The sequence below is a fragment of the Carassius auratus genome, chromosome 15 (genome assembly GCF_003368295.1).
Source record: "Carassius auratus strain Wakin chromosome 15, ASM336829v1, whole genome shotgun sequence".
Lineage (NCBI taxonomy): Eukaryota > Metazoa > Chordata > Actinopteri > Cypriniformes > Cyprinidae > Carassius > Carassius auratus.
Window position 1 is genome coordinate 20,680,103 of NC_039257.1, and position 12,626 is coordinate 20,692,728.

General features: G+C 34.0%; 1 protein-coding gene and 1 long non-coding RNA gene across 2 annotated transcripts; one reads left to right on the plus strand and one right to left on the minus strand.

The window, feature by feature from the left end:
• Positions 1 to 2,014: 2,014 nt before the first annotated feature.
• prss16 (serine protease 16) lies at positions 2,015 to 7,296 on the minus strand. The gene is made up of 11 exons (XM_026283156.1): positions 7,156 to 7,296; positions 6,815 to 6,914; positions 6,492 to 6,621; positions 6,278 to 6,401; positions 5,685 to 5,762; positions 5,531 to 5,578; positions 5,168 to 5,452; positions 4,094 to 4,226; positions 3,161 to 3,340; positions 2,297 to 2,448; positions 2,015 to 2,147 (listed from the first exon to the last, which is right to left on the minus strand). Exons 1-11 carry the CDS (start codon positions 7,294 to 7,296, stop codon positions 2,094 to 2,096), a joined length of 1,425 nt encoding a protein of 474 aa, XP_026138941.1. The 3' UTR covers positions 2,015 to 2,093.
• A 3,030-nt stretch (positions 7,297 to 10,326) lies between these two features.
• LOC113115583 (uncharacterized) lies at positions 10,327 to 11,247 on the plus strand. Its single transcript, XR_003293914.1, has 2 exons — positions 10,327 to 10,822; positions 10,911 to 11,247. It is a non-coding gene; the product is annotated as an uncharacterized LOC113115583 (long non-coding RNA).
• The last annotated feature ends 1,379 nt before the right edge of the window (positions 11,248 to 12,626 follow it).

Below are 12,626 nucleotides of genomic sequence, written 5' to 3' on the forward strand. Positions count from 1 at the left end.
TTAATGACACAAACTGACATAAGTAAAAGCCAAAACAGTGTGTGTAAAATCTTTATGTGATGTGATTTGATGTTTATGATATTACTGGGTACATGATACTGTCAACTCTGAGCAACTTATATTTTATTATTTATTATTTCTTGACAATATATTTATTGATTTTTAAGCATCTATGGAAATATAAAAGACAAATGTATTTAATCATTGATAGAATTATAAGATAAATTAAAAGACAAAATGTCTGTAAAACAATATTGTAAAGTAATATGTATGTAAAAAAGATTAATAAAATGCAAAAACAAAAAAATTGTGAGGTATGTAAATAATTATATATATATATATATATATATATATATATATATATGTGTGTGTGTGTGTGTGTGTGTGTGTGTGTGTGTGTGTGTGTGTGTGTGTGTGTGTGTGTGAACTAAAATAGTAAAAAAAAGAAATAAATAAAAAAATGCATGTATACTTTTTATCATTTTTAAATTCAAATTTAAAACGTGTGTGTGTGTATGTCTGTGTGTGTGTGTATGTGGTAATTCCCCGTCTTATATATGGGCAGTTGACATGTAAAAGCAGTGTCCTGGAGTTTCAAAAATACATTTTTAAAAGTACAAATGTTACATTTCTACACATTTAAAATTAACATGAATCCATATCATGGATAATAATTCTAAAATAGTTTCAGATGAAGCAGAGCATGTCACACTACAGGACCCTGCTGTTCACACGTCATATTTAAGACAGGATAAGTGACTGTGGACAGTACATTGGCAAGTGTATATGTATTCATATGTCTGCTGAAAGCAGGGGGAGGGCACCAAATGGAGGGAATAGTGTGTGTGTGTGTGAGAGAGAGAGAGAGAAGGCAGGGTGCTGAATGAGCTCTCTCCGAGGGGGGGTCAGTAGTGGGAGGTCGTGACCTGGTCGACCCTGGGGGAGTGGAGATCATCAATCAGCGAGAGGCAGGACCAAACAGCAGGAGCTGAACACACCCCCTGTCCCCTAAACCACCCCCTCTCACACACACACTGCCGCCAAGCAGATGGCTTTGTAACAACTGGCTCTTGCTCACCTTACACACACTCATACATTCACAGATTGAGTATGATTGATTTTCTGTTTCTGCCGTTGTTCAGACAACACTTCACATGCCTCTATTTGTAAATTATTTGCGTAGAAACAATTGATTACTCTTGTAATGTACAGATCATGCAATAGGAATATCTGAGAATAACAGGATAATCTTCTTGTTCTTATCATCATGCATCTCATAATATCTCTTGGTCTTTGAATTGCATCATTAAATTTGTTAAACGTGCTGAAAGCTTTGCAAGATTCATCTATTATATGAATTAGATCTGCAATTGAAGCAACTACATTATTACTTATGCAGTTATTATTGTTTTTCATTGAGAAAGGTACTTACAGATCAACCCTCCTAACGTTTTTTTTTTTTTTTTTTGGCTAGAAGAGGTTGTTATTAGGAGGGGTATACATAATACCAATAGCGCCTCCTATTGTATAAGACAAGCTGGTGGTTTTTCACAGACATAATCGTCGATGTAAATTGTCTATTACACTATTTATAATAGGCTAGGTTAAATTTCAGAAGTTCAAATTTGAGAAAAACTTGTATTTAAGCAAGGCCTGATAAAAACAGCATGATAATACATAACCAGGGAAGTTTGTTTTTTCATGGTGTGAAAATGGGGTAATATTGTAATAGTAATAGTAATATTGAGCCGACTTTATATCTTTAATTATTATGTACTTACAGTACATTATATTTATTCATATTTAAAATGCTATTTAAAGCACTAGTGTGTAATTGCATACTAAAATGCACTGCTGACCAAACCCTAACACAAAATGTACCACTGACCAAAGCCAATGAGAATCTGGTTAGTCTCTTGACTCCTAAAGAAGGCTAAACAATCTACTGCAGAAGAGATTTCAAGATTTCAAGCACTAAATTTTATTTATTTATTTTTATTTAGTTATTTATTTTTTGCAAATTAAAGGGAAAAAGGAAACTCAGTTGGCATGCTTCGATCATGTGATTATCAGAAAGACATGCTGATCAAATCTTATGGTGCCAGAGCTGCACTTTTGAGCCACACGGCCACACGTCTTCCAATCTCCTGTGGGGGTAAGAACATGAAAACGGTGAGAGAAAAAACAGAACTTCTACCTTATTTAATATATGTCTGTATATATGAAACAGAAAATAATGAATCTATATAATCGTTTTAAATGTTTTTCATTTTTTTATTTTTATTTAGATTTGTACCTTCCTGGCTTGGTGCAATGCAGGTCTATCCATTGATTTATCTGAGTTCATGTCCCTACAGTGGGCGGTCCCGTCAATAAGAATAACTCTGTCATTGTCCACCATAGTGTCATTCCAGACCACACTTAGCTCTGTCCATGGGTCAATGTTTCCTTGGTCAGAAAAACAGGTCTTAATGAAACAAAGAAATTTTGCAAACAGTGAAGCACAATGAAGTTTATTTTTGAAATAAGAAATGTATTTAGTTTCAAACTTCATATATCAAAACATATTTCTAAATGCATTTCTGAGGCATGAAAAAGCATGTTCTTGGACTGAAATATATAGAAGTGAAATGTATATATTTTTAAATGTGTTTAAAATATATATTTATATTATTATTGTTATATTGTTATTGTTATATATATTTATATTGTTAAATATATATGTATGTACATATACCTTAACAAAAAAAAATTGTTTGGCCATTTTTTATATATATTTACTAATATTTCTGAATATATATATATATATATATATATATATATATTTTTTTTTTTTTTTTTTTTTTTTTTGCTGTATGGCAACATTTAGTCACTGTACTCTTGAGCAGGGATCTACTGTCATTACATCTAAGAAAATGTGAATAAACTCAAATATAAATTTTATTTTTAAATATTTAAGCAAAAAATGTAAGTTGAAAGAATATAAATTAGAAAAAAACTTCTGTTTACACGCTATTTATAATTAAATTTTTAAATAATAGTGTTGATGTTCTTTTATCTTCTTCCATTTTGGTTTGCTAACATTTTTGTAACAGATCATCCTATTTTTAATAAACATATTAACACTTCGTAAAAAAACTAAATCCAGCTCCATTCTTACCATTGACATAGAGCACTCTTTGTGTTTGGGGCCGGTTCCCTCCATAGTACTGGTTGGTAAAGTCAACGTGGACAGGCAGATGGTCCTGAGGGATGTCAAAGATTCGAGAGCAGAGTTCAGTCTGAGACTGGATGGTTGACATACGTGAGAAGGGGCAGCTAGTGTCCTCACACGTCTGATCTGCTCCATAAACACAAAAACATGAAAATAACTCAAAACTATAGACCTCGTGTAAACTAAATTTGGAATACACTTGTAAAAGATTATGCAATTAGCTTAAATACATAGAGATTACAAGAATTTGGCTGCACTGAACAATTTCAAGAACATCATAGCATTGTGTATGTCAAGCCAAATGCCATTTAAAGATAGCAAGTTCCACAAAAAAAAAAAAAAAAAAAAAATATATATATATATATATATATATTAAATATATAAATATATATATGTGTGTGTGTGTGTGTGTGTGTGTGTTTGTTAGGTTTTATGCATCCATGTAACAATAGATATACTGTTCAAGATAAAGACAAAAAGTAGTATGATACAAACTTTCACCAAACGTGTCGACAGAACATAAACTACACCAGTGATACTCCACCTGTGTGAACCTGATGGAACCGACTTCATAAAATGCAAAACATGCATGTAGGCTTAATAAAAATCGCCTTGTTTGTTAAAAGTCAATGCAAAATGAAAAGAAGATAACTGGTTAGTTCTGAGAAAATGTTTGTTTGCAGATGCCACCTGGTTTGATGATTTTTTTGTTTTCTAATGTTCTAATGTAATGACTTTCAGACAAAAGTGAGAAGATACTTTACTCCTGGGGCTACTGTGTAGGTGTCTGTGTGTGAATATTTGTATAGGGAGTTTGATTGAAACCCAGAAATTAGAGAATGATCAACAAGAGCACTGTAGGCTGGATCTAGTACTCACAGAAGCCAAACTCAGTGCAGGTCTGGTAGAACCACTGTCTGTAGCTGGATGTAGCTGTAGTGTTTCTGAGTTCAAGCACAAGCTTCTCATGAGAAACATCCAGACATGGCACCTTCTCTCTGGCACGATACATCTGAATACATGGCAAAGATGTAGTGACTTTTTCAATCTAACACAATGTATTCTGTAGCAAGAGGAAACACTTAATGGAGATTAAAAAAAATAAAAAAAAATCAGGCAACTTTTTTTTTTCATATACATTGATGCCCTCTGCTGGTTAGATACAATATCGTGCATTTCATTTTGCTGAACATTTTGGGTTACGTGCAAAATAGAACACTTATACTGCTAGTGAATACAGTGCATACTCTCTACTATTTTTCAAAAGCAATCGACAGCATTAAACTTTTCAAATACTAGTATGATAATTGTTGCCATGTGACCTCATTTACATTCAGCATACTGTGCATTTGTAATTACATTTTGAGTCAAACATATCTAACCACTCAGAAGTTTGATCAAAATTACCCCAAGAAAAAAATATGTTGCAGCTTATATTACTTCTAGCTCATTCCTCACACCAGAAATTTATGGTTAAATTGAACATTTGGCATTATGGGATACAGTATTCCACATTATTAAATACATATTATAAACAGAAATAGTGTTCTGTATGTTATTCTGAGCATGGGCAATGATGTGTTCAGTGTCCCCTTGACAATTCTTTGTTCATTTATAAATGTATTACATTCATGTCAGTAATTCTGAATTTAAGGTAAGTATACCAATGCAATTATACTTATATATTGAATTTATATACTGAATAAAATAATACACAAAAATAGAGAGTCAATCATGCTTGATATTATTAAAATAGCAAACAGTAATAGATAAATAATCAATCTGTGGTAATAAATACTGTTGTACCACACTTTTAAATACAGCTAAATGCTTAAATGTAGAATGTTTTTTTTTTTACATAAAAGTTTTAACATTTTTAATTTGAACCAAAGAAAACTATAACACCAAACAGATTTTTAGGAGACCACTTAATATGAGATTAGGAAATGTTACCGCCACCAGTTTGACCAGACGGTCATACGCCTCCTCCTTTAGTTTATTCTGTTCACTTTTATTGGTCATGATATCACAAAGTTCTGCGATGCTGAATGCAACCCCCTCCTCATTGTATTGGACGGTTCCCATGAAGATATCGGCCAAACTCTGCAGCAGTTCCATCTTGTCCTCCGGTTTGAAAGGGGTCTCACAACAGCCGAAGTCTTTTCCCACCTCTACCTCATTCCCCATTAGCAGAGCTGCCTCTACTGCTGCAAACACCCCTTTCACTTCTGCTACACACTGAGGACACACACACAGATAGACACTCAAACACACACACAGAAATTAATAGTGAGCAAAAATGTGCTCTTACTGTACCTTTTTAGAGCCACCCACTGCCTCATTCATAAGACTATGACCAACCACCTGCAAAAATGAATAAATTAATAAATACCAAACTAAACAAGTAATGCAATAATAATGTGCTCTAATTTATAAAATATCTCCCACGTGTGTTTTTACAAACCCATACCCTATTATAAGAGCTAAAGTCCAACTGAGCTTGAACAGGGGCAGAGGATGCCACTGCTCCATAGATAAGATGAGGAAACTAGAAGAGAAAGACCATTAGAAAGATACAGGCTATTGTTTGTTATTTATATGTTCACTGAAGCATTCTTTGGCGATACAGGAAAGAATGAATGATGACAGAATTTGGTAGCACTTGACAAGAAGGTTCCATTAGTTAGAACTAACAATAATTAATGATATTCAAGAATTCAAATCACAACCTTTTCAAACACATTGTTAAAAACAAGCGTTGTATCTTTCAACATTATCTGATGGACCTGAGCTAACATGAAATAACTTGAACACTTGTAGCCTAATTTTATTGACTAATGTTTACAACTATTAATCAATACTGTATCAAATGTAATGCCTTAACCTGGGACTCTATTATGAAATGTTACCCAGTATTTTGATTTGTTTACTTTTTAAGGTGCAGTTAACAGAACTGGTGGAGACTTGATTGTCTAAAATGGTTCATTTGAATTATAAATGTAGAAAACAAACAATTTTAGCACATGTTTTTAATTAAACAACAACGATTTGTTTGAAACAAACCTTTCCTCTTAACCAAGCTGAGAGAGCTCCAGCATACGAACCACCGAAGCTGATCCAGGTGTTCTTATGGGACAGGCTGAACCGCTGGCTGATATAATGATGGAACGCAGCCAGGTCGACTAAACTGAGATAGAAAGAGGTGAAACAACATGCTTGGTAAATGTGACTGTGATGATTGTTGTGATCTGAGTATCGGTCTGTCAGCATGACTTACGCTTGCTGGCTGGAGAGATCTCTCAGGTTCTCTGTCTCTAGACCGTCGGGGTTGATGCTCTGCCCATAGAAGCGGTGCTCCAGGGCCACCAGCAGTGCTCCATGTCTCTCTGCCATGTCCACGTGGTGCCCTAACAATTGTTTAATATTTGTTTCTTTATCAATCATTCTTAAAATGAAATGGAAATGTTTTAGCCCGATTCCATTACAGAACCTTTTAAAATTTCATTCACTAGGCCTTGAAAAAAAAAAAAACGATATACATTAGCAGATTAGCAGATCAGGATCAATGATCAGGTTCAAACAAGGAAAATTGGTACTAACCGAACAACACGCTGAATTTAGAGAGTGGGCCCTCTCCTCCTATGTAGAGAAAGACTGGTCCATCTGAACGCTGCCAATAAACGTCGTTCACAAAGAATTTCTGCAGATCAAATATTAATGAATAAATGAAGATAAATCATTCATTCTAATATAATTAAAATTAAATTTTAGAATAAAAAGAATAATGATCAATATTATTAAATAATTTGCGTTATATTTATTTAACATAATTTAAATTAGGTTATTATAACGTGTTTTGAAATGACATACTTCTTGTGCCATCCTGATTATATCACATGTAAAGAAGTGTGTGAGTGTAAGACTGTGTCTGTCATTTGTACCTGTGGAAAAGTTTTGTCATCTTTCCTATCAAAGTGGTTCAGGGGTTGGTGAATTGTGCCTGTTTTGGGAATGACACTGGAAGTCTGTGTCACACGCTGTTTTATTCTGGCCTCTTGGATTTTATGCACATGGTCCTTCATTCTCCATAGAATTTGACCTAGAAAATAGACCATATGTCTACAGTATATATGTGAAAACAAAAGTGTGTGAGTGTTTGGTAACGTAATAATCTGAAGCGGGAATACTTTCAGTTGGAACAGAAGGAAGCATTTTCATTTTTTGTCAGCCATTTTTTCCATACAGGAATCACTTCAGATTTAATAGATATATATTTACTAGCAGGCCTTGTTAGTTTTATAGTTTATTTATCATTCTTATACATTTACCACACACACACACGTTTGTTTTTGTGAAAAGTGGGGACATCCCATAGGTGTAATGGTTTTTATTCTGTACAAACTGAATATTCTATGGCCCTTCACCAACCCTACACCTAACAGGAAACTTTTTGCATTTTTACTTTCTCAAAAACAAAAACTCATTCTGTGTGATTTATAAGCATTTTGAAAAATGGGGACATTGGTTATGTCCTCATAAGTCACCCTCTCCTTGTTAATACCTGTGTCATACCCATGTCATTATACAGAGTTGTGTCCTTGTATTTCACCAGCACACACACACACACACACACACACACACACACCTTTGTAGTAATCACATTAAGCTAAATGTGAACAGATAAAAGATTATCTGGACTTGTAGGAGGAAACAAATTAGTTAGTATTTAATTACAGCTCTTGTTGATGCATTGGTTACTCTCAAGAAACATGACTGAACGGTTTTAATATTTATCACTCTAGCCCTAAATTATTTCAACCCCATTGATCAAATCTGGTAAAGATTCACATAACACACTATAATTGAAAGAACATTAATAACAGTGAGATTTATATCTCATAACGTCATGAAAGAGAACAGCGATTTCCTGCAGAAAAGCCTATTGCTGACTCGAAGCTTGATGAAAACAAGATAAGTGTAAACATACTGACAAACTTAAAATACAATAATGCTGTCAAATGCTGGAGATGATAATACTATCCCTGCTGAAGGGGACAGGTTTCGTTTAAACATGTCAGAAGGAGCAGGTGAGAAATGAACAGTTGAAGTGAAGGAAAATTTATGCATTTATAAAATGTATATATCACTTTAAAAATAATAAGCATAATATCTAAATGTCAATACAAAGCAAAAAGTACTTCATTCTTATATTAATTTTTTTTTATATAAATATAAATTAATCATTGGGGTGTAAATAAGGGAGAAATTACATGCTTTCAGAGAATCTTATCAATAATAATAATAAGAGATACAACAATGAAAAGACTATTCTTTCAATTACCCACTGAAATAACTACAACTAGTAACATGACTATGAAAAGATACATTACTTTTCAAATGCTATATTATTTTAAATTGAGTTAGAAGTTAGGGGTAAGAAGTTAAATAAGAAGTTAATGCTTGTAATACAAACTAATTCAAGGCAATGCAGAACCAGTCTTACCGGAGCAAACCAGGTCAATAAGCAGAATCACTGTAACCCAACTCATCATAGACATCATTCTACCTAATTATCTCACAGATGTTAGTCTAAAAGAAGCCTGTGGTTTGGTCGTGGATTATGGTTACCAGTGTATATGAGACTGGAGCAGTTTTTATACCCAACTGAGAAGCCTGTAATATGATATGATGTCCACTATGGGGTTAGAATTGTTGCATTATTCCAAATAAATAGATTATTATCCATAAATAAATGTAACGAGATTCACAAAAATATATCAAATTCACAAATAAATGTAAAGAGTTTCACAAAAAAATATAAAACTCACAAATAAATAAAATGAGATTTGCAAATAAAAAAATATATATTTACAAATGTGTTTAATGTCACAAACACAACTCTACCTGGCATTTATTTGTGAACCGCTGTCTGTGCATTTGTAAATTACTGCACGCATTTGTGGATCGCTTCCTGTGCATTTTTGGATTTGAAACACTTCTAGCGTCGACGTGCAGATAAATCCACAAATAAGTGGACTCCACCCACCGTCTACTTAACCCAATCAGACAACGCCCATGTTGCACTGACCAATCGCAGCACGCTCTCTCTCCAACCAATCACGTTTTGCCTAACAACCAGGGTGGGATCAGACACATGAACGCGAGTCACTCGCTACAGTCTCTTCAACATGGCCGATCAAGATGAGTAAAGACAGGTGAGTGATGCTAACACAGTAATTAACTGAAGTTTTACCAGGTTCTTGATATGTCATCATTTGTCATAACTAGTGAGGTAGTTTGACAATTTACACCATGATTTAATAAGTTATTATTTGCTCTCAAGCACCATTTCGAAGACTGTCGCATTTGTCTGCCACATACATCAAGGGTGTCTTAATTCTAAAATGGACCATTATTCATTGTGAGGTGTAAATTGTTGTAATTTCTTTACTTTTGAATTTCTTTACTTGTGGCCTACAAAATGCGACCTCCTTGAGGAAGCAGCCCTCGAAACAGTCAGCGGATTTATTTTACATTTAGAATTACTGAATTAGTTTATTAGATTAAATAAACTATTACTTAATATTGAGTGCAAGATGAAGAATATGTGAAGTTGCGGATAGATTCGATGTGCGCCTGTAGTAAGGTTGCCAACTGCCCTAATTATACAGATATACGTTTGGGGTAAGATCTTCCACTGCATATTACATGAGACTCGGTTTTATTCCCCCTTGTCACCCCCCGCAGTGGCATCGTCTCAGATACTACGAGTATGTGTGAACTGAGGGTCATAAGCTGTTGTTACGTTACCTGTAATGCATGACATGTTAATTGAAATTAACTGTCGAAAAGAACCAGTTTTCGAAAAAAGAACCTGACTTCCCATCACTAGTGAAAAGTTGGCTTTCCTCATTATTATGTTCCCTTGTATATAACTGGAACTGTTACTCCATGCACCTTTAAACTACAGTCTGTTCAGTTAAATATTTGGCTGCAGTTTGTGTTTACTTACTGTTTGTTCAGGGGCTTTCTGCACAAGGTGAAAGTGCTGCTCGGGCATTAGTGCAGATCATCGCCAGGGATCTGACACCAGGGCCAAGCCGTTCCACTAATTACTATTATATATAATGCTCATTACTGTAGTAACATCCAAAATAAAACTATAACGTTATTTGTAATTTAACTAGTGTTTCCCAGTTTTCTACCTCTCTGGTGTTTTCTGAACCCATCCGTCCGTCTGTGTTATTAATTATTTTTTTTTAAGGTAATTAAATGACCACTTGGTCATGTAGCATGTTACATTTTAAAATATTGTTGGAATATTGGCTATCTGCTAAAAATAAAAAAATCTAAAGTACTGTGCTGTATTTACCAATTAGACTAATATTTCATTATGAACAAGGTTTATTGCATTGATCAAAATGTTCTGTGTTTGTTATTATGCATTTTAGGACAGTGAGACAGCAAATGACAGACTAATCCACTTTCTGAAGCTTGGATTACCCCAGGAAAACATCAGTAACATTTTAGGTGTCACTCATACAACTATCGTTCGTTGGATGAGAGAATGTGTTTGGCCAGAGACAGAATCCAATAATTAACCCTGAGGTAATTATTTCTTCTTACAATGCTTTATTGGTTTTGCTCTGTTAGATTAACCCCCCATATTTAAAATGATTTATTTGTTTACCTTTAGATGGAATATTCAGACTCAATGGCAGTTGAACAAGATGGTGGAGATGCTGACCATGTTCACTTTGCAGTCAACGTGCCTGTAATTCACAGGCCACAACTCACAAATGAGCAAATTGACCCACTGCAAGTGTCTGATTCATTTGGAGTAGATGTATACCTCAAGACTCTCACATATGTACAGACTTTGATTGAATAAAGGGATATTTGAAGGTTTATTTCTGCTGCTCTAATTTTGACAGCAAGGTTGTAAATGTGTATATATAGTTGTATCTTAAGTAAAACTTGTGGAAACAACCTTTTAAGACATGTAAAATAATTAAATTTATTTTAAAATGTTATTGAAGTACTTTTTTTATTATTATTATTTGTACATAGAAAAAAAAATTACATAGAACCAGTGTCCAGAATTAAATGAGTCCAAATCCAGTGGAGGATGTGTTAGCACAAGCTTGCAATGTAGATGCAAAGTTATCCATTGTGGTTATTTCAGCTGGTATCATCAGGGTCCTGCTGCAGGTAGAAGCCTTGAAGTATCTTCCATTCCAAACATTTACCTGGAGATTCTTGGATGGGACTTCCCATCCAGTCCAAAATGATGTAAGCTTTTGTAGCTGGTCTGTAGTAACTGTGTGGAAAAATAATCAGAAGATGCATACAAACAACTCTTAACATTTTATGGAAGGTTGTATGCATTAAAACTGTCAAACTGCAATGAGTCTTAGAATGAGAAGTTTGAAAAATACTTTTTACAGGATTTATATTGTAATTAAGCCATTTATAATACATATTAAAACAATAAATATCGCTAATTTGATTTGCAAAGTATTAATAAAAAATATAATCTTAAGAACATCTAAGTGTACTCAACTGTGCTCTTTTGAGACACCATAAACTAAAATGTGCTTTTAATATACTACCTCTATTTAAAACAATATGTATTTAGTTACCACTTGTATTACAAGAAGTTCAGTTGGACTATAAGTGGTAACTAAATACATGTTATTAATACTTCCAATCATAGTAACCTGAACGACATACCAATTTTTCCTCAAATGTGCTTTATAATAAATTACAATAAATCTATGAACAGGCTGTGGTCATGTCATGCATTACAGGTAACGTAACAACAGCTTATGACCCTCAGTTCACACATACTCGTAGTATCTGAGACGATGCCACTGCGGGGGGTGACAAGGGGGAATAAAACCGAGTCTCATGTAATATGCAGTGGAAGATCTTACCCCAAACGTATATCTGTATAATTAGGGCAGTTGGCAACCTTACTACAGGCGCACATCGAATCTATCCGCAGCTTCACATATTCTTCATCTTGCACTCAATATTAAGTAATAGTTTATTTAATCTAATAAACTAATTCAGTAATTCTAAATGTAAAATAAATCAGCTGACTGTTTCGATGGCTGCTTTCTCAAGGAGGTCGCATTTTGTAGGCCACAAGTAAAGAAATTCAAAAGTAAAGAAATTACAACAATTTACACCTCACAATGAATAATGGTCCATTTTAGAATTAAGACACCCTTGATGTATGTGGCAGACAAATGCGACAGTCTTCGAAATGGTGCTTGAGAGCAAATAATAACTTATTAAATCATGGTGTAAATTGTCAAACTACCTCACTAGTTATGACAAATGATGACATATCAAGAACCTGGTAAAACTTCAGTTAATTACTGTGTTAGCATCACTCACCTGTCTT

What these genes read in the sequence shown, in the direction of transcription:
- prss16 (XM_026283156.1), bottom strand. Translation starts at nt 7,296, where the DNA reads ATGAAGGACCATGTGCATAAAATCCAAGAGGCCAGAATAAAACAGCGT. An exon ending in ATGACAAAACTTTTCCACAG is followed by an intron (nt 6,915 to 7,155) that starts GTACAAATGACA and finishes TTTGATCTGCAG; the next exon opens with AAATTCTTTGTGAACGACGT. An exon ending in CAGCTTGGTTAAGAGGAAAG is followed by an intron (nt 5,763 to 6,277) that starts GTTTGTTTCAAA and finishes TTTCTCTTCTAG; the next exon opens with TTTCCTCATCTTATCTATGG.